Source organism: Geotrypetes seraphini, chromosome 6 (assembly GCF_902459505.1).
Source record: "Geotrypetes seraphini chromosome 6, aGeoSer1.1, whole genome shotgun sequence".
Lineage (NCBI taxonomy): Eukaryota > Metazoa > Chordata > Amphibia > Gymnophiona > Dermophiidae > Geotrypetes > Geotrypetes seraphini.
The window spans coordinates 252,067,200-252,088,631 of NC_047089.1; the positions used below are offsets into that span (position 1 = coordinate 252,067,200).

Consider the following 21,432-nt stretch of genomic DNA (forward strand, 5'->3'; position numbering starts at 1 on the left):
ATGTTTGCAACCTATCCTTGAAAACTGGTGAGGTACCAGAGGACTGGAAATTGGCGAATGTCACACCTATCTTCAAGAAGGGGTCGAGGGGTGACCCCGGGAACTACAGGCCGGTGAGCCTGACTTCAATTATAGGGAAGATGGTGGAAGCTATGATCAAGGATGGCATTTGCGAGCACATCGAGAGGAATGGCCTACTCAGAACAAGCCAGCACGGATTCTGTAAGGGAAGGTTGTGCCTAACGAACCTTTTGTACTTCTTTGAGGGAATAAGCAGTCGGGTGGACAGTGGGGAACCCATAGACATCATTTACCTCGATTTTCAAAAGGCTTTCGACAAGGTGCCACATGAAAGGCTGCTTAGGAAGCTGTGGAACCACGGGGTGGGGGGGGGGGGATGTGCACAGATGGATCAAGCACTGGTTGTCGGGTAGACTGCAGAGGGTCGGAGTGAAGGGCCAATATTCTGACTGGCGGGGAGTCACAAGCGGTGTGCCACAGGGATCAGTGCTGGGGCCGTTATTCTTCAACATATTTATCAATGACCTGGAAAAGGAGGCAAAGTGCGAGGTTATAAAATTTGCAGACGATACCAAACTGTGCGGCAGAGTTAGGTCCAGGGAGGAGTGTGAGGACCTGCAAAGGGACCTGGACAAGCTGGAAGACTGGGCAAACAAATGGCAAATGCGCTTTAATGTGGAAAAATGCAAGGTCATGCATATAGGGAAAAAGAACCCGTTGTTCAACTACAAATTGGGGGGGGGGGGCATTGTTGGGAGACAGCAGACTTGAGAGAGACTTGGGTGTGCTGGTGGATGCATCACTGAAGCCATCTGCACAGTGTGCAGCAGCCTCGAAAAAAGCCAACAGGATGCTGGGCATCATAAAGAGGGGCATAACAACCAGGACGCGGGAAGTCATCATGCCATTGTATCGAGCGATGGTGCGTCCACATCTGGAATACTGCGTTCAGTATTTGTCGCCGCACCTCAAGAAGGACATGGCGGTACTTGAGAGAGTCCAAAGGAGAGCAACGAAACTGGTAAAAGGGCTGGAACACTGCCCATACGCCGAGAGGTTGGATAGGCTGGGGCTCTTCTCTCTGGAAAAAAGGAGGCTCAGGGGAAATATGATAGAGACCTTCAAGATCATGAGGGGCATAGAGAGGGTGGATAGGGACAGATTCTTCAGACTGAAGGGGACAACAAGTTCGAGGGGGCATTCGGAGAAACTGAAGGGAGATAGGTTCAAAACAAATGCAAGGAAGTTTTTTTTCACCCAAAGGGTCGTGGACACTTGGAATGCGCTACCGGAGGAAGTGATCAGGCAGAGTACGGTTCAGGGATTCAAACAGGGATTGGACGGATTCCTGAGGGATAAAGGGATCGTGGGATACTGGGAGAGGTGCTGGGATGTAACACAAGTATAGAAAGCTAACCAGGTAATAAGTATAGAAACCCAACCAGGTCGTGCATGTGCAAGACCGTAGGGTTAGGACTTCGATGGGAAGATAGGACTTCAATGTGAAACCAAGGTGGCAAGGGAGCCCCTTCTGGTGATTCAGACAGGTCGTGACCTGTATGGGCCGCCGCGGGAGCGGACTGCCGGGCAGGATGGACCTATGGTCTGACCCGGCGGAGGCACTGCTTATGTTCTTATGTTTCCACTTTAACCAAATAATAATAATAATTTATTTATATGCCGCCATACCTGGGAGGTTCTAAGCGGCTCACGGCACATAAAACAATACATAAGAATTGCCGCTGCTGGGTCAGACCAGTGGTCCATCTTGCCCAGCAGTCCGCTCACGTGGCAGCCCTCTGGTCAAAGACCAGCACCCTAACTAAGACTAGCCCCACCTGCGTACGTTCTGGTTCAGCAGGAACATGTCTAATGTTGTCTTGAATCCCTGGAGGGTGTTTTCCCCTATGACAGCCTCCGGAAGAGCGTTCCAGTTTTCTACCACTCTCTGGGTGAAGAAGAACTTCCTTACGTTTGTACGCAATCTATCCCCTTTGAACTTTAGAGAATGCACTCTCGTTCTCTCTACCTTGGAGAGGGTGAACAACCTGTCTTTATCTACTAAGTCTATTACCTTCATTATCTTGAACGTTTCGATCATGTCCCCTCTCGGTCTCCTCTTTTCAAGGGAGAAGAGGCCCAGTTTCTCTAATCTCTCACTGTACGGCAACTCCTCCAGCCTCTTAACCATTTTAGTCGCTCTTCTCTGGACCCTTTCACGAAGTATTATGTCCTTCTTCATGTATGGCGACCAGTGCTGGACACAATATTACAGGTGGGGGTGTACCATGGCCTGGTACAGCGGCATGATAACCTTCTCCTATCTATTCATGATCCCTTTCTTAATCATTCCTAGCATTCTGCTTGCCCTTTCTGCCGCCGCCACCGCATATTGTGTGGACGGCTTCATTGACTTGTCTACCAGTACTCCCAAGTCTGTTTCCTGGGAGGGTCTCTCCAATTACTGCACTGGGCATCCTGTATTCGTGTATAAGATTTTTGTTACCGACATGCATCACCTTACACTTATCCACGTTAAACCTCATTTGCCATGTCACAGTCCATTTCTCGAGCGTGTTTATGTCACGTTGCAGGTCTTCGCAATCCTGTGTCTTCACTACTCTGAATAACTTTGTATCATCTGCAAATTTAATCACCTCACTCGTTGTACCAATTTCCAGGTCGTTTATAAATATGTTGGGAGCAGTTCAGAGCATTCAGCGCACCAGCCTGTGCTAAAAACCGCTTTCGCAGTTTTGTAAAAGGGGAGGGGGAGGACATTAGTTACTCTGCACATGTTTAAAAGGAATGTAAACATTCGCTTGAATCAGACCTCAAATCATTAGAAGATTCCACATGGTTCAGTTCTTTATTCTCAGGTTTTACAGTGTAAATTTGAATATAACAAAAAGAACATGCAAATCGACATCAGAATGTGCATAACAGAAATGCGGTCGTTTCTGAAGTCCATCTTTCTAGATTGCATTCCTTGTATCCCCAAGGCTAATGAAAAGCTGAGCATGGCAAAAATCAATTAGTAATGAAATGGAGGATTTGCAAAAAAGACATTGATTAAGCTACACGGTTAGAGGCACCTAGTGAAAAGCCGCAGCCAAGGCAGACTCATTCCAGGCTCCTTTTCCTCTTGTTTACCAGTCAAAAGTACAATATTTCTTAAAGGAGCAGTTCAACCGATCAAAAACCGTGTTCTGTGAAGCTATTTTGTTTTTGCTTTTGAGGAATTCACACTCGGTATTGTTTTCAGTGTTTAATCCACGTGCCCTAATATCAGGACTTTTAGGGACCCCTGAGGAAGATATCATTGTCGAAACACGGACCGTGTTGGGTCCATACCCTTTTATGATTTAGGTCCTAGATATATCTTATGTGGATTATCCAATTGTACATTTTTGAATAAAGCCTACATCTTGAGCATCACCATCTCCACTGATCTTTTTGTTTTCGCTGGAATTTGCATTGTCTGTGGGGCTAAAGGGTCAACTCTTTCTTTGTTTTCCTGCTATTTGTTTTATGCATTTAGGAGACTAATTCTGTACAGTGAGAGATTGGAGAAACTGGGCCTCTTCTCCCTTGAAAAGAGGAGACTGAGAGGGGACTTGATCGAAACGTTCAAAATACTGAAGGGAATCGACTTAGTAGATAAAGACAGGTTGTTCACCTTCTCCAAGGTAGGGAGAACGAGAGGGCACTCTCTAAAGTTAAAAGGGGACAGATTCCGTACAAATGTTAGGAAGTTCTTCTTCACCCAGAGAGTGGTGGAAAACTGGAACGCTCTTCCGGAGGCTGTTATAGGGGAAAACACCCTCCAGAGATTCAAGACAAAGTTGAACAAGTTCCTGCTAAACTAGAATGTATGCAGGTGAGGCTGGACTCATTTAGAGCACTGGTCTGTGACCTGGGGGCCACCGCGTGAGCAGACTGGTCTGACCCAGCAGTGGCAATTCTTATGTTCTTATGTAACTTGGCGCCTATATTTAGGCATACCGATGGAATACGCTGGGTGCCAAGTCTTTAACATCAAGTATGCACCAAGATGCCATTATATAATACTAGCACAAGTTGGCTCAGGCACACCAAAGTTTAGGCATGACCATTTATTTATATCATATCACTAGTGGGTGGAAATGGATGCGCCCAAGTGGTGCATGTAACTGATAGTATATGACATTACACTACGTATCTCATAGTCATTCAGTGTCGTTCACAAAATAGAGTAGGACATACCCAAGAATAGAGAATGACATGGGGACAAATTCTTCCCCATCCCTTTGGGAGCTCATTTTCCCATCCCATCCCCGTGAGTTCCCTTATATTGGAATACTACCAGATCTTGCTATTCGAGGATTACACAGATATATAAACTATCGTTTCCCTCTTCTAGAGGACTTAAATCTGTTGGGAAGCTTAGCAAATCTATGGCATTCAAACTGGTAGAAATTTGGAACAACCTTCCTGACTCTGTAAGGTTGATAGGTCAGTTAGAACAATTTTGAAAAGACTTAAAAACTTGGTTGTTCCTGCAATACACTAGTGGCTCACCTATTGACGTGTCGCATTAATAGCATATTTTACTTTTTAGTTTTACATTCTGTTTTATATTTCAGTCTTAATTATTAGTGAATTTATGGAACTGATGCATTAATAGCATGCTTATCCTTGTAGGTTTATATTCTGATCGTAATCACTTGTGCACCGAGATGAGCTCCTTCGGGAGATGACCCGGTATATAAACTGAAGACTAGATTAGATTAGATTCTTTTCCTGTCCCTGCCCCATTCCTGTAAGCTCCGCCCTCATCTGCCCAAGCATCAAACACTTTAAAATCATAAGTGTTCAAGGCTTGTGTGGTTAAGGCAGAGGTTACAGGAATGGGGCAGGGACAGGGACAAAACTCATGGGGTTGGCATGGGGAAATTGAGTTCCTGTGACATTAACTTTACCACTGCTTTCTCCCAATAATGGTCCAAACCATATGAGAATCTGTAATTGACGTCTCCTCGTAATTGTATATTCCTTCCTTCTACAATAATGTAACTATAACTACCCTTTGCTTTTATGGGCTTCTTAATGGCAAACTGTCTTGAACCTATAACTTTGACTTATTAATATGATGTATGGTAACTATAATTCTCCATATGGTGATTAGGTTTAGGATGAATTGGGGAGGGCTTTGATTAGAAGCTCTGATGACAAGATGGTTAGGATAGGCTGGAGTGAGTGGGCTTCAACGGCAACTCCAGCAGTAGGAACCTAAAGACAGTACCGGGCGGACTTCTATGGTCTATTGCCCAGAAATATTAAAGAAAGACAATTTAAACATGAATATATAATGAGTGTGACTGTTGGGCAGACTGGATGGACTGTTCAGGTCTTTACTCTGTTCCTATATGGGCCTCATAGCTTGTAAATCTCCTTGAACCTGTACTGGATAAGTGTGATACAGAAATTCAGATTACGTTAGCTTAGAAATGCCCTTCATGTGATATTAAATGCAATTTTTGCTATTTTAAAACTTTAAAAGGAAATGTTTGTGGCACACTGCCCTGAAAAGGCAGAACATAGAACTCATATTTTGGTCAAAGCTAAGCTAACTCGCCAAATGTCCCCGTACTGTGTATTTCTTAAAATGGAAGCCTTTTATCATTTGAATGTCAAAAAAAAGTCCAAAACACAGTGAGGGGCATTTTCGATATGACGCCTAAACCTGAACTTGGACGTTTTGCACAAAAATCCAATAGCAAACATGACCACGTTTCAAAAATGGCCGTCTCTCAGATGTGTTTACCCTCAGTGTGTCTATCTTTTTGAACCATTTTTTTTGGGGGGGGGAAAATGTCCAAAAGAAAATCACACAAACAAGCTTTTGGGATGAAGGAGGGGCCAGAAATTTTAGTAGACCGGCCACACAGACAGACATCCTAGCAGAGCAGTGGGACTCCCTAGGAGGCACTGCAGTGAACTTCTTACTGGGGTCCCTATTGTCCAGCAGGAACAATCTCTATTCTCTCCTGCTCTGTTGAGCACCTGGGTTCAATATGGTTCCTCTGACCCCTAATAAAGGTCTTGTGTTACTACCACTAGGTTCAAGCTGACAAATATGGGATGTGCAACTTTTTTTGACCGTCTGTTCCCTAGTGGTATTACCACAAAATTACTGCCAGAGGTCAAAGACACCATTTTGAACCCAAGTACTCAGTGGACCGGAAGCGAATGGAAATCACTCCTGCTCCCCTCTAGACACCAGAGAACCCTAGTAAGAACCAGGAAGAATAGGGGCGTGTTGGTAAGGACCCCAGAGGTCCCTTTGGGGGTAATTCTGTGAGGAGCTGCCTATGTGATCAGTTTCTGGTTAAGCGCTATTCTGTGAATATCCACCATTCAATATAGTGTTCACATGGGCAGATTTTAGAGGAGCATGGGGAGCACACAATTACACAAGTAAATTATATAGACTACTTTGATCTATGCGTGATCTTTAATAATGTAACCATGAACATTTATACCAGCTCTGAAACTAAAATTTTCGCTCATATTGGTAAACTAGACACCTGCTTTTTTTTTATCGAATAGGCTCCAAGTAGCACCACTTATTTCTTTATTTCAATTTCTGTCCCGTTCTCCCAGAAGCTTAGAATGGGTTACAAGTAGACATTCACAATTGTGTGAAAACAGACTAGTCACGACAAATAGGTTACAGTAGACAATAACGGAGCTTATTCTAGAGACCAGACTGGTCATAGCGAAGAGTACGAGAATAAGAATATTGAGGAGGCAGTTTTTAATGGTCCGATTGGCGGAAGAGGAAGGTCTTTACTGCTCTGCGGAAGGCCATTAGTGAGTCTAGCAACCTGATCTGTGTGGGTAATCGGTTCCATGGCTGAGGTAGGAAATGGCTGTAGGATCTTTTGTACACTGTACTCATTCGGAGGGATCTCCCTGCGGGAATGCTGAGTCTTTGTTCTGCTTTGGAGGGGAGGGAGCGGTTAGGGGTGTATAGGCGTAGCTTGAATGCTTTTTTTTCTCTCTCTCTTTCCATTTCTCTTTTTCTCTCTCTTTCCCTCTGTTTTTCTCTCTTTCTCTCTCTCTTTTTCTTTCTGTTTATTTTATTTATTTAGTTCAATTTCTGTCCTGTTCTCCCAGAAGCTCAGAACGGGTTGCAAGTAGACATAGCGAAGAGTACTAGGAGAAGTATATTGAGGAGGCAGTTTTTAATGGCCCGATTGGCGGAAGAGGAAGGTCTTGAGATGATGATGGGCACACCTCCCACGCTTACTGCACAGGCTCTGCAGTTTCCAGTATGTTCACTTCTACATCTAATGCATGGAAACCGCAAACTGTTACCACAATTTAGTAAAACAAGCCTCAAGTGTTTTCCACATGACATAATAAAGGGAAAAACTATTTTAAGCTTTACTATATATTTCATAATGCAAGGATCGCCTTTGTGAAATGTTCTTGGCAATTTTTCCTGATGCTTGTCCTGGGAAACCAAAATGATTAGGGATCCTTGGATTTGATGACACGCCAGGAGAGAACTACTACTGGTAGCAGGCCACAGACGAAATTATGCATGAAAAATTACTTTGGAAAGAAAGTAAATAAGAACTGTCATCCGTAGCTGATAAGCCTTCTAGAAGCTAATTTGTCTACATTCCCTACAGTGGACTATAATTATTTCATGTGAGTGGCTGAAAGAATTATTCATTGGAGGGAAAAATGTGGACCAGGGCTCATTCCTGTCAGCTCGCCAAACAGCATTCCTCTCCACAATCAATTTTAATTGTTGAGCTGACGTCTGGAATTTGGATACTGCCTCGTATTTATTAGTTTAGCACGGAAGTAACATTAATATACGAGGCTGGCTGTCCATCTTCTAAAACGCATGCCCCAGTTAATAGAGCATCTGTTCCCTATTTATCGTAGGTATAATTTCATTTGTGGAAGCCACCCAAGAAGAGCAGACTCCGCTCGATCTTTTATCGAAGGAGGCTAATGACAGACCTTCACCAATGGAATCAGAAAATGGTGAGTTAGAAAGCACTGCTATGCTTCATTTCATTAACAATTTGCATGAACCTCACGTTGAACAGAAATATACATTTTCTAGATCAGTGGTTCTGAACCCTGTCCTTAGGGGACCCTAAGACAGTCAGGTGTTCAGGATATCCCTAATGAATATGCATGATGCATATTTGCATGCCTGTCTCCTCCATTATATGCAAATCTCTCTCCTGTATATTCATTAGGGATATCCTGAAAACTCAAATGGCTGGGGGGGGGGGGTCCCCCAGGACAAGGTTAAGAACCACTGTTCTAGATGAAGCCATATGGCCAAGAGTCAACAAGTGTTGCAATCTACTGCTTCTTAGAAATATACTAGAAGTGGACAAGTGGTCAGAGTAATTTATTTATTTTTTGATCGACTTCTTGGGGCAATTTTATAAGGATTTGCCATGTGTAATGCACAGAAGTTTTTATTTTTAAGGCTCCTACGATGATCCATAATTATTACATCATACTTTGCCATGGGTAAAAATATGTGGTGATGATTCTTTGAGTTTGATTGATGGTCTGTTATCTACAATAACAAAACAAATATAGATAATCAATTAGAAATAAAAATAATCATGTAGATTGAATGTGTTTCATATCTACTAAAGCAGTCGGCAAATCATTGACCAGTAATCCTACAAAGATTTTATAACTTAATAACCACCTCTTTTGTTAAGAAAATTTTCCGTTTGTATTACTTTCTTAATTTTTATTATTGTTATTTTGATTGTCATAGAATTTTATGAATTTTAGGGAAAAAACCCCAAACCTCTTTCTTTTAATTCTTCATTTTCTATATATTTTGTAAATCACTCGGATCATTTGTTGGCTGGTATGCGCTATAGAAAGTTTTTAATAAACATAAACATGAGCCAATTAACGGGGCAGTTGGAACATTATTTCAGTACACAAACTGAAGCTTCTTTCTGCGGTGCTGAAGTGAATTAAGAATCAATTTTATCAAGGATTTTGAACTGATAGATCCTCCAGCTCTCTATCCCGTTCTCCCCAACGAGCTCAAAACAGGTTACGGGTTAACATTTATAATATACAGTGAACAGGTTACAATTTGCCGTAGTTCCAATACAAGTTTTTATCCTAACTCGACACATACTAGGGATCTAATACCAACATACATAAGATTTTCAATACAAGTTTTTATCCTAGTGTGACATATACTGAAGATCTAGTACCAAAACACATTTCTTTGTAATCCAGCGGCTGAAGGCAAGGGAATTAGGTGAAGAGGTATATTTTCATTGCTTTCCTAAGGGATCTGATCTGTGGGGGCAGTTGATTCCAATGGTTTGGTATGAAGTAGAAGTAGGAGTAGGAACGTCGTTTGGCGATTTGCAGTTGAAGGGCACAACCCGGGGGCATTCTGAAGCGTATTTCATCCTGGAAGCAGAGGAACCTCTTCGGCACATGTGGAGGAAGCTTGGTCGTCACGTATCCTGACACCACGCTGGAGACGTTCTATGTTCTTTGCTGTGAGTTCAATGAATAACGCGTTGCAGTAGTCCATGCATGAGAGAACGAGGGCATAGAATTCCGAGTCTGGTCATTCGCCATTAGTTCTGAGTTTGAGCCAATGCAACACGATTTGTTCCAGAATTTTACATAAGAACATATGAAAAGTCATGCTGAGGTCCATCAGTACCAACATCTATCTCTAATAATGAATTGTTTGGGACACAAGTACAGTGGTACCTCGGTTTACGAGTGCACCGGTTTGCGAGTGTTTTGCAAGATGAGCAAAACATTTGCAAAATCGGTGCCTCGGAAACCGAGCATGGCTCGATTTACAAGCACCCCCCCCCCGCAATCCGGCACCCTCCCTACGATCTGACACCCCCCCCTGCCTTGAACCGGCACCCCCCGCCACGATCCGACCCCCCCCCGCCACGATTGGGCACCCCCCCCGCCACGATCCGACCCCCCCCCGCCACGATTGGGCACCCCCCCCCGCCACGATCCGACCCCCCCCCGACACAATTGGGCACCCCCCCGCCGCTTCTTACCCTCATCTGGGCACTCTTGAAAATCGGCCTTCTCCTCTGCTGGGCCTTGAGCATCTGAGCATGCTCAAGGCTTGCGAGTTCACGTTCTGAACGTGCTCAGATGCTCAAGGCCCAGCAGAGGAGGAAGCCGATTTTCAAGAGTGCCCAGATGAGGGTAAGAAGCGGCGGGGGGGGTGCCCAATTGTGTTGGGGGGATGTCGGATTGTGTCGGGGGGGGGTGCCAATCGTGTCGGGGGGGGTCGGATCGTGGCAGGGGGGTGCCCAATCGTGGCGGGGGGGGTTGGATCGTGGTGGGGGGGGTGCCGGTTCGAGGCAGGGGGGGTGCCGGATCGCAGGGGGGGTGCCTGATTGCGGGGGGGGCCTTCGAGTGGAGCAATGCCGGTTCTCGGGGGGGGGAGAACGCATCAAAGCGAGTTTCCATTATTTCCTATGGGGAAACTCGCTTTGATAAACGAGCATTTTGGATTACGAGCATGCTCCTGGAATGGATTATGCTCGTAATCCAAGGTACCACTGTACTTGATAGATCCAAAATCCTATATCATGGTCTCTAAATTCAATTACTACATGTCCCCCATAATGATGAAAATGACTTCCCTGCTTCCTTCCATGAGTTTAAACGATGCTTTTCAGCATTCTGAGCTCCAACAGACCTAGGGAATAGAAGACCAAACTAGAGGGTAAAACCAGGGACTTTCCACAAGGCAGTATACAGCACTGCCACTAAGTTGAGATCAACATAATACTACCCATTTTAATCATTCATTTTCTTACGGGTTTATTGCTTTGATAGTTCATACTTGCATAACTCATATCTTCAAAGCGATATTAGTGAACAGTAGAGGTTTCTCCCTGTTCAGGTCACTCTGGCGGACCAGCCATTGATATTCAGCCTCACTTAACTAGGCGATACTATCTAGCCATCTGAAATCCAAGAAAGAATGGGGTGTTCTGGGGTGGAGTCGGAGAAGAGCTGGGAGTTACACCACTGTTGGTGCCTACATAGCTAACTGGGCAGATGGGATCACACAAAAGGCAGGTGCCGGCATTGAATATTGACTGGCATATGCATAGCTTCTGTAACAGACCTCCCAGACCTTCCCCCTCCCTAACATGTCTGGACCCCTCCTGATCCTTTCTTCCAACAATAGAAATCCCATCCCCAAACACATACACTTCTCCCTCATTATTCGCAGGGGATAGGGGCAGAGCCGGACCGCAAATGGTGAAAAACCGCGAATATCCGGCTCTGACCCACACCCACCTCCCTTCCGCCTTCCCCTGGCATCCCGGCCTTACTTGGTGGTCTAGCTGGTTTTTGGGGTAGGAGCGATCTTCCCACAGCCATTTCTTAATGGCTATCTGCACGGGGCAGGAGCGTAGGAAGATCGCTCCTGCCTCAAAAACCAGCTAGACCACCAGGTAAGGCCAGGATGCCAGGGGTTTTTTTCCCCTCCCCCCCAAAAAAAAAATTTGCGATTATGTGAAATCGCGAATGGGAAGGGGGAAGTGTTCCATGTTCTTTCTGGAACTGCCTCTTCCCCATAGAAACAGAAAAATGAAGGCTGATAACGACCACTGCCTGTCTATCCTATCTACTATCCCTTCCTCTCTCTTAGAGTCAAAGATACTTGTTCCAAGCTTTCCGGAATACACATACCATTTTCATCATCTCCATGTACGAAGAACTATTTCCTTAGATTCTTCCTGAGTCTGTTACTTTTCATATTTATCATCTGCCCCCTCATTCCAGAGGCTCCTTCCAATGGAAAGAGACTTGTCTTATGTGCATTTATGCCATGGATGATTTTCAATGTCTCTATCCCATCTCCCCTCTTCCATCTTTCTTTCAAAATATATGTTTAATTCGTTCACTTGCCAAATTCCTAGAGTCTAAATCTATTAATATTTTAATACATTCCTTGGTAATATCCAAAATAGACTATTGTAACTCCCTCCTTCTTAATATCACTCAAAAAGAAAAAAGAAGGCTGCAATTAATCCAAAATACTGCCGTGAAACTGATCCACAATGCGAAAAAATATGATCATGTTACCCCTCTGTTGATTAAATCCCATTGGCTTCCGGTAAGCCACCGCATTACTTTTAAATGACTGTTTTTAGTTTTTAAAGCTTTGAGTTTTAACGAACCACAATTTATTAATAGGTGGTTAATCCCATACAGCACTACACGATCTCTCCGCTCGACTTCCCACAATCTTCTTTCCGTTCCCTCGATGAAAGTTATAGGAATTATCCATTTTTATTTCCTGTTCTTTGTTGCATATTCTTCTTTTTCCAACAAACAAAAGTCCCATAGTTCTTTATATTTAATTTTTTGTTCAATATCCACCAATCTAGTCTTAGTATTTATCCCTTCATTTCAACACCCATTGTGCTAAAATGACATAGGTTGTGATTTGAAGGATATATGGCGTATTCTTCATTTTAATGATCAGGAATTTTCATTTTGTTCACAGGTTCATAAATCATTTTCAAGAATAGATTATATTTTTATTTCATCACATAAGGTGCAGCAAGTGATTAAGGCTTCCATTGATCCCATTATCATTTCGGATCATGCGGGAGTATGGATAGATTTACAATTAGATCAATTAGAAAACAGAAGACCTCTTTGGAGATTTGATAATGCATTGCTTGTGGATGAAAAATTTTTGGAAAATTTTAAAACACAAATTAGTGATTTCGTTCAAATTAATTTAGTGGAAGATACATCTATTGAAAATGTATGGGACGCTTTTAAAGCGACTATGAGAGGTCATATTATATCATATTCGGCTTTTGTTAGGAAACAGATTAAAAAACAGTATATAGAGTTAGAAAAAGAAATTAAAATACTAGAAACTAAATTGGTAAGCAAATGGGAACATGATGTATTACAAGCTCTTTTGAAAGCAAAAGGTAAATATAACGAATTAGCTTCAAAAATGATAAGAAGGGACTTGTTTTCCAAACAGACAATGTATTATGGAAATTCTAATAAGGCGGGAAGATTATTGGAAAATTATCTTAAAGCAAAAAAAAAGAAGAACTAACATTAATGGGATAAAAGATGATAATGGTATAATAACCAATCAAACGGATATAATTTTAAAGCAATTTCTAAAATTTTATAAGAACCTGTATTCTTCCGAGCCTTATTTGGAGAGGCAAAAAGATGGTAAAAATTTTTAGATTTAATTATTGGACCTAAGGTTCCTGATCATATAAAACGGAGTTTAGATGAACCTATATCATTAAAAGAATTAGAAACAGCGTTGAGATCTCTTTGAGTTGGATCCGCTCCAGGTGGTGATGGTTATACAGTAGAATTTTATAAAACATTTCAAAATGTCCTTTCCCCATATTTACTAAATTTATATCAGACACAACTTATAAAAGGTGATATTAAAGGTACTATGGCTGAATCAATAGTAATTGTTTTGCCTAAGCCAAATAAAGATCCTACTTTGGTTTCAAACTACAGGCCTATATCTTTAATAAATGTGGATAATAACTTTTGGCGAAAATTTTGGCTTTGAGATTAGCCAAAGCTCTCCCACATATAATAGACACGCATCAGACGGCTTTCGTTGCTAAAAGACATTCCTCTAATAACTCTAGATTATTGTTTCATATGTTAAATTTATCAAAAATAATGGATGAACCGGCTTTTACAGTTTCCTTGGATGCAGAAAAAGCGTTTGATAGGGTAGAATGGAATTTTATGTATCAGGCTTTAGAATGGTTTGGTATAGGTTCTGGATTTATACAAATGGTAAAAACATTGTATAGCTTCCCGATTGCAAGATTAAATATTAATAATATGATATCTGATGGTTTTCAATTGCAGAGGGGAGTTAGACAAGGTTGTCCTTTATCTCCTTTGTTATTTGATGTTGTATTAGAACCCTTATTGTTAGCAATACAGCAAGCAAGGGGGATACAGGGTATTCCATATTCTGATATGGAATATAAAATTTCGGCTTATGCGGATGATATTTTACTTTATTTGAGGAATCCAGAGTCTACCTTATCTTGTCTATTGGAATTAATTGATATGTTTGGCAAATTTTCAGGTTATAAAATTAATTGGAGTAAGTCTGAACTTATACCTTTAAATGTCATTGTGTAAAAGGATTATTTGACGCTTTTCCGTTCATATGGAAAGAAGAAGGATTTAAATATCTTGGCATTCAAGTTAAAAATACAATTGAAGATACAGTAAAAGAAAATGAAAAGTTTGTATTGAAAAGAGTTACAGAGTTATGTGAGCAATGGAATCCGTTACATCTTTCTTGGTGGGGGAGAGTTCAAACTATTAAAATGATGATTTTGCCTGTAGTTTGCTACCAAATGAGTATGATACCTATTTATTTTCAGGGGTCCTTTTATAAAAAGCTTAATAGCATTTTAACGAAATTTCTTTGGCTTGGTAAAATGCATAGAATAGCTTTGGTATCTTTGCAAAAATCAATTAAGGAGGGAGGGGTAAATTTTCCAAATTTTTATAGGTACCATCAAGCCTATATTTTACGTCAGGGTATGTATTGGATCCTCCCAGAACTGATAGATAATGCACCGGATTGGTTATATTTGGAATGGCGCCTTATGTTTCCCCTAAATTTAGTTCATCTTCCAAGTATCAACATGCCTAGAAGATACAGAGAAAATAAGATATTAATGGATACTTGGAAAACGTTGAGGTTTATTAGTAAATTAACACCTATCCCAATAAACAAGTCAACTAATCAGTCTTTATGGATAAACTCCAAGATTAAAATTGGCGGAGCTCAAATCCTTTGGAAGGACTGGATTATTGCAGGCATTAGATCTCTGAATGATGTTATTTCGGAAGGTAAACTGCTGGAATTTTCACAATTGCAACATAGATTTGGTCTTAGTAAAAAACAAAGTTTTAAATGGTTGCAATTGAAGCAGGCCATTCAGGTTGGGTTTCCTGAATGGAAAACATTGAATAATCAATATAGTTTAGAGTTCTTATGCTTCCAAGCAGACTTCCTAGGGCATCAAGCCGCATTGTGGTATAAATTAATATCTGGATATTTGAATAAAAAACCAAAAAATGGTCTAAGAGACATTTGGAGCATTGAGATTAAGCATCAAATTACTGCATCTCAATGGCCACTAATTTGGTCTTGGAGAATGAGATGTACAGTGTCAGCATCTATGAGACAAACTTGGTTCTTTTTATTACATAGAGCTTTTTGGACCCCTACACGTTTGCAAAAATTAGATAGTTCTAAGTCCAATAAATGCTGGCACTGTAATCTGGAACCTGGGACGTTGGATCATTTACTGTATCACTGTCCCTACATTAAAAGTTTTTGGAATGCAATTTGGCCACAAATTAATAAATTGATGGAAAATCATGTAGCAATATCATATGATACAGTGTTATTTGGAATGATGATGAGAAAAAAAAGTCAAATTTCACCAGAAAATAACAAGCTTTTACTAGTCATGACAGGGGTTGCCATTCAGCATATAACCAATAACTGGAAGAATCATAGTAACCTTAATTATACATTTTGGTGGAATACAATTTGTCATATATTCAAAATGGAAAGAGTAATAGCAATACAAAGAGGGACATATCCTAAATTTATAAAAATATGGGGGCCATTGACAAAGTATTGTACTGAATGAATAATAGGATTTATCTTCTTCTTTTCGGCACACATGGAGGGGGGTAGTGAAAATAATTTTACATAACATGTTATAATATGGTATACAATATGTATAAGGTGATTGGAAAGTACTTGAAGGGTGGGGGGTGGGAGAGGGGATAAAAAATTTGTTCAGAATATTATGTAATAGATATAAAAGTGATATTGTGTATTCATTAGTTGTAACTCAATATTTTGTACACTTCATGTAAAATATGAAAATGAATAAAGAATTATAAAAAAAAAAAAAAAGAAAGTTATAGGAATTAGACGGCACGACATGTTTTCTGTAATGGCCCCCCAATCATGGAACCTCCTACCTCAATACATTAGAGAATTAAAAGATTAAAAACATATCTTTTTAAAGATGCATATGATTCTTAGCTTTCAAACTAACAAATTTTTATTTAAGTAGCCAAAATTACCCCCCCTTTTGTTCATTCCTTTTGTTTTTCTTTTTCTCCTATTTAAAGATTGTAACTTTCTCCCCATTTTCCCACACAATTCTTGTAAGTTTTAATCCACAATATGAAAGTCATTTTGTACGTCAGCACCAATATTTTATCTGCACGTTTACCATATTTTCACGCATATAACACGCATGCGTGTATAACACGCATACGCGTATAGCGCGCGGGTCCAAAGCATGTCTGTAAAAAATTTTTTATATAGCACGCATACGCGTATACTGCGCATGCTGCTATAACCTCCTCCCACTCCCGCTTACTCTTCTGGCCTGCTAACTGGCCTCCTCCCCCCCCCCCCGCTCGCGTCACCCCCCCTCCCCCGCGATCCTACAACCCCCCCAGTACCGCAAAACATCTCTTACCCGATTGGGCACCGGCACCAGCATCAATGCACAGGACATGCCAGTGCCAGTGCCCGAAGATCTTCCCTCGTTGTGCTGGGCTGGGCTGGGCTGTGCGGTGCAGGGAGATCCTCCATCTTCCCTGTGCCGGGCTGGACTGGGCTTTGAGCATTTGCGCATGCTCAAAGCCTTCTGTAAAAATCGTGTATAACGTGTGCGTTATATGCGTGAAAATACGGTATATTATGTTGTACATCGCTTAGCAATCTAAATAAGCGATTCATTAAGAACGAATAAACTTGAACTTGAACAGTACATATTGAGATCTTTGTCTGTCCCCTCACACTTTATGATTGTTTGCTGACCCCCAGACCAACTCCATTCTGTTTAGATCTTTTTAAAGGTACAGTCTCCAGAATGAGATCTTTCCAGAAACTTATAGAGAGACATTTTCACCTCCTTTTCCTATTGCACCAAAGGATTCTTCTAGGTTTTGCTGTTGCTTTTCTCTACCTGTTGGACCACCTGTGGACAAACGCAGAATCTAGACTACTTTATCCAGAATCCAATTCTGACTTTCAACTCCCTAATTTAGGGACCCTTTTTCTAAGTCCTAGAGCAGTGATTCCCAACCCTATCCTGGAGGAACATCAGGCCAATCGGGTTTTCAGGCTAGCCCTAATGAATATGCATGAGAGAGATTTGCATATGATGGAAGTGATAGGCATGCAAATTTGCTTCATGCATATTCATTAGGGCTAGCCTGAAAACCCGATTGGCCTGGTGTTCCTCCAGGACAGGATTGGGAACCACTGCCCTAGAGCACCTATGAAGCCTTGCCCCAAGATGCGCTAAAGCATCTTCTGGTAATTTCACTGTTGGCATGCTCTAAGTGCATGTTATTTATTTCCGGAAGGAAGACTGTCATGGCTGGAGATTGGGCATGGACATGTTGACCGGCTAGTGTTGCTGACAGTGTGACTTAACTGATTAATGTTGCTATAATGCAGGAATTATTAGCACCTCCTAAGAACATAAGAACAGCCATATTGGGTCAGTCCAGTGATCCATCAAGCCCAATATCCTCTTTCCACAGTGACCATTTCAGGTCACAAGTACCTGGCAGAAACCCAAATAGTAGCAAGATTCTATGAAACCGATCCAGGGCAAAATAGGACACAGTAGGTGCTACCACATTAATTTTTAGTTAAAGGGTTTGGTTCCTGTTCAATATGTTTGTGAGTGACATTGCTGAAGGGTTAGAAGGAAAAGTGTGCCTTTTTGCAGATGATACCAAGATTTGTAACAGAGGACAAAGCTCAGGGGCTGGTAAACCATGAAGAAAACTGCAAGAGTACCAAAGCACGAGGGAAACAAAATGAGAGGACAAAAAACTTGGTCTTAAACTGCCTATACACAAATGCTAGGAGCCTGAGGGCCAAAATGGGAGAACTGGAAATCACTGCCAGCAATAAGGACCTAGACATAATTGGAGTCACAGAAACGTGGTGGACAGAGGAAAATAAATGGGATGTGGCCATACCAGGGTACAAACTGTACAGGAGAGACAGGACACATAAAAAGGGTGGAGGAATAGCGCTGTACATAAAAGACTCCATACCATCAGCCAGGATGGAAACAACAGTAAGGGCGGATGGCTTGGAATCACTATGGGTGAAACTACAGGGAGGAGCAGGGGCAGACATTAAATTGGGTCTGTACTACCGCCCACCTGGACAACCGGAAGAAATCGACCAGGAGCTGGAAGCTGAACTGAGACAGGTATGCAGAAGCGGAAATGTGGTGGTGATGGGGGACTTCAACTATCCTGGGATAGACTGGAGTATTGGACACTCAAACTGCGCAAGAGAGACCAAATTCATAGAGGTCACGAGGGACTGTTTCATGGAGCAACTGGTCACGGAACCAACACGGGGCGATGCCACTCTTGACCTAATCTTCAACGGACTAGGAGGGCCAGCAAAGGAGGTGGCGGTATTACCCCCGCTAGGTAACAGCGATCACAACACGATCCAGTGCAGGCTTGAAATTGGACCATCAAAGGGGAAAAGAACCACAACGACGGCACTCAACTTCAAAAAAGGAAATTATGATGCCATGAGGAAATTAGTGGGAAAGAAACTCAAAGGCAACATAGGGAAGACGGAATCCGTAGAAAAAGCCTGGACCTTACTCAAGAAGACTGTGCACGAAGCGCAAAACCTATGCATCCCCAAGTTCAGAAAAGGGTGCAAAAAAAATAGAACAAAAAATCCAGTGTGGATAACAAATGAAGTGAAGAAGGCAATAAGCGACAAGAAGGCATCGTTCAGAAAATGGAAAAAAGACCAAACAGAGGAGAACCAAAAAGTGCACAAAGAACACCAGAAGGAGTGTCACCAAATGGTTAGAAAAGCAAAAAGAGAATACGAAGAGAGACTGGCAGAGGAAGCAACAAACTTCAAGTCGTTCTTCAAATATGTCAAGGGGAAGCAACCGACGAGAGAAGAAGTGGGACCATTGGACGATGGTGACAGAAAGGGAGTAGTAAAAGGAGAGAAAGAGATAGCTGACAGGTTAAATGAGTTCTTCACGTCAGTCTTCACGATGGAAAATATAACCAACATTCCGGAACCCGAGGAGATCGTTATAGGAGACCAAGACGATAAGCTGGTCGATTTAGAAGTAAGCCAAGAGGATGTACTCAAGCAGATTGACAGACTAAAGAGCGACAAATCACCAGGTCCGGACGGCATTCATCCAAGGGTACTCAAGGAGCTAAAAAACGAAATAGCGGAGCCATTTAGACAGATATGCAACCTATCCTTAAAAACCGGAGAGATCCCGGAGGATTGGAAAATAGCAAATGTCACGCCCATCTTCAAGAAGGGCGCAAGAGGAGACCTGGGAAACTACAGGCCGGTGAGCCTGACCTCAGTCCCGGGAAAGATGATGGAGGCACTGATTAAAGACAGCATCTGTGAGCACATCGAAAAAAATGGGCAGCTAAAACCGAGTCAACACGGCTTCTGTAAGGGTAGGTCATGCCTCACTAACTTATTGTACTTCTTTGAGGGGGTGAGCAGCCAGATGGATAAAGGGGAATCTATAGACATCATTTACCTTGACTTCCAAAAAGCCTTCGACAAGGTGCCACATGAGAGACTGCTTAAAAAGATATGGAACCACGGGGTACAAGGGGAGGTCCACCGATGGATCAAAATCTGGTTGGCAAACAGGAAACAGAGGGTTGGCGTAAAGGGCCACTACTCAGACTGGAAAGGGGTCACAAGCGGAGTTCCGCAGGGGTCAGTGCTGGGACCGCTCCTGTTCAATATCTACATAAATGACCTAGAGGCGGGAACCAAGTGTGAGGTCATTAAATTTGCAGATGACACCAAACTATACAGCAGGGCTCAAACCAGGGAAGACTGCGAAGATCTTCAAAAGGATCTAACACAGCTGGAAAAGTGGGCCGAAAAATGGCAGATGAGCTTCAACGTGGGGAAATGCAAGGTCATGCACGTGGGGAAAAAGAACGCGATGTTCACATACAAAATGGGGGGAACACCACTAGGGGTCAGCAACCTGGAGAGAGACCTGGGAGTGATGGTAGACGCAACACTGAAGGCATCGGCGCAATGCGCCACAGCCTCTAGGAAAGCAAACAGAATGCTGGGTATCATTAAGAAGGGTATTACGACCAGGACGAAGGAAGTCATCATGCCGCTGTATCGTGCAATGGTGCGGCCGCATCTGGAGTACTGCGTCCAGTACTGGTCACCGTACCTCAAGAAAGACATGGCGGTACTTGAGGGAGTACAAAGAAGAGCAACTAGACTGATAAAGGGAATGGAAAATCTCCCATATACCGAAAGATTGAAGCAGTTGGGACTTTTCTCCCTGGAGAAACGAAGACTTAGAGGAGACATGATAGAAACCTTCAAGATCCTGAAGGGCATAGAAAAAGTAGACAGGGACAGATTTTTCAAATTAAGGGGCGCCACAAGTACAAGGGGGCACTCGGAGAAATTGAAAGGGGACAAGTTTAGAACAAATGCTAGGAAGTTCTTTTTCACTCAGAGGGTGGTAGATACATGGAACGCGCTTCCAGAGGCTGTTGTAGACAAGAAAACATTAAATGGTTTCAAAGAAGGTTTGGATAGATTCCTAGAAGAAAAAGGGATTGAGGGGTATAGATAGGTATAGACCATTGCTCAGGCAATGGGCCTTATGGGCCACCGCGGGAGCGGACCGCTGAGCAGGATGGACCTAGGGTCTGCCTCAGCGGAGGCAACTTCTTATGTTCTTATGTTCTTAAGTAGACACCGAAGAGGGAGTGGAGAATATGAAAAAGGATCTGCAAAAGTTAGAGGAATGGTCTAATGCCTGGCAACTAAAATTCAATGCAAAGAAATGCAGAGTAATGCACTTGGGGATTAATGATAGGAAGGAACCATATATGCTGGGAGAAGAGAAGCTGATATGCACGGACAGGGAGAGGGACCTTGGGGTTATAGTGTCCGAAGATCTAAAGGCGAAAAAACAGTGTGACAAGGCAGTGGCTGCTGCCAGAAGGATGCTGGGCTGTATAAAGAGAGGTGTAGTCAGTAGAAGGAAGAAGGTGTTGATGCCCCTGTACAGGTCATTGGTGAGGCCCTACTTGGAGTATTGTGTTCAGTTTTGGAGACCGTATCTGGCGAAAGACGTAAGAAGACTTGAGGCGGTCCAGAGGAGGGCGACGAAAATAATAGGAGGCTTGCGCCAGAAGACGTATGAGGAGAGACTGGAAGCCCTGAATATGTATACCCTAGAGGAA

General features: G+C 42.5%; 1 protein-coding gene across 2 annotated transcripts in view; it reads left to right on the forward strand.

The window, feature by feature from the left end:
- CFAP47 (cilia and flagella associated protein 47) overlaps nt 1-21,432 on the forward strand; it is a 1,062,207-nt gene that overhangs the window by 681,347 nt on the left and 359,428 nt on the right. For both annotated transcript variants that reach the window (XM_033947561.1, XM_033947559.1), the window contains exon 50: nt 7,966-8,067. In XM_033947561.1, the coding sequence (XP_033803452.1) occupies nt 7,966-8,067 (102 nt within the window). The remainder of the gene's footprint in view (nt 1-7,965; nt 8,068-21,432) is intronic.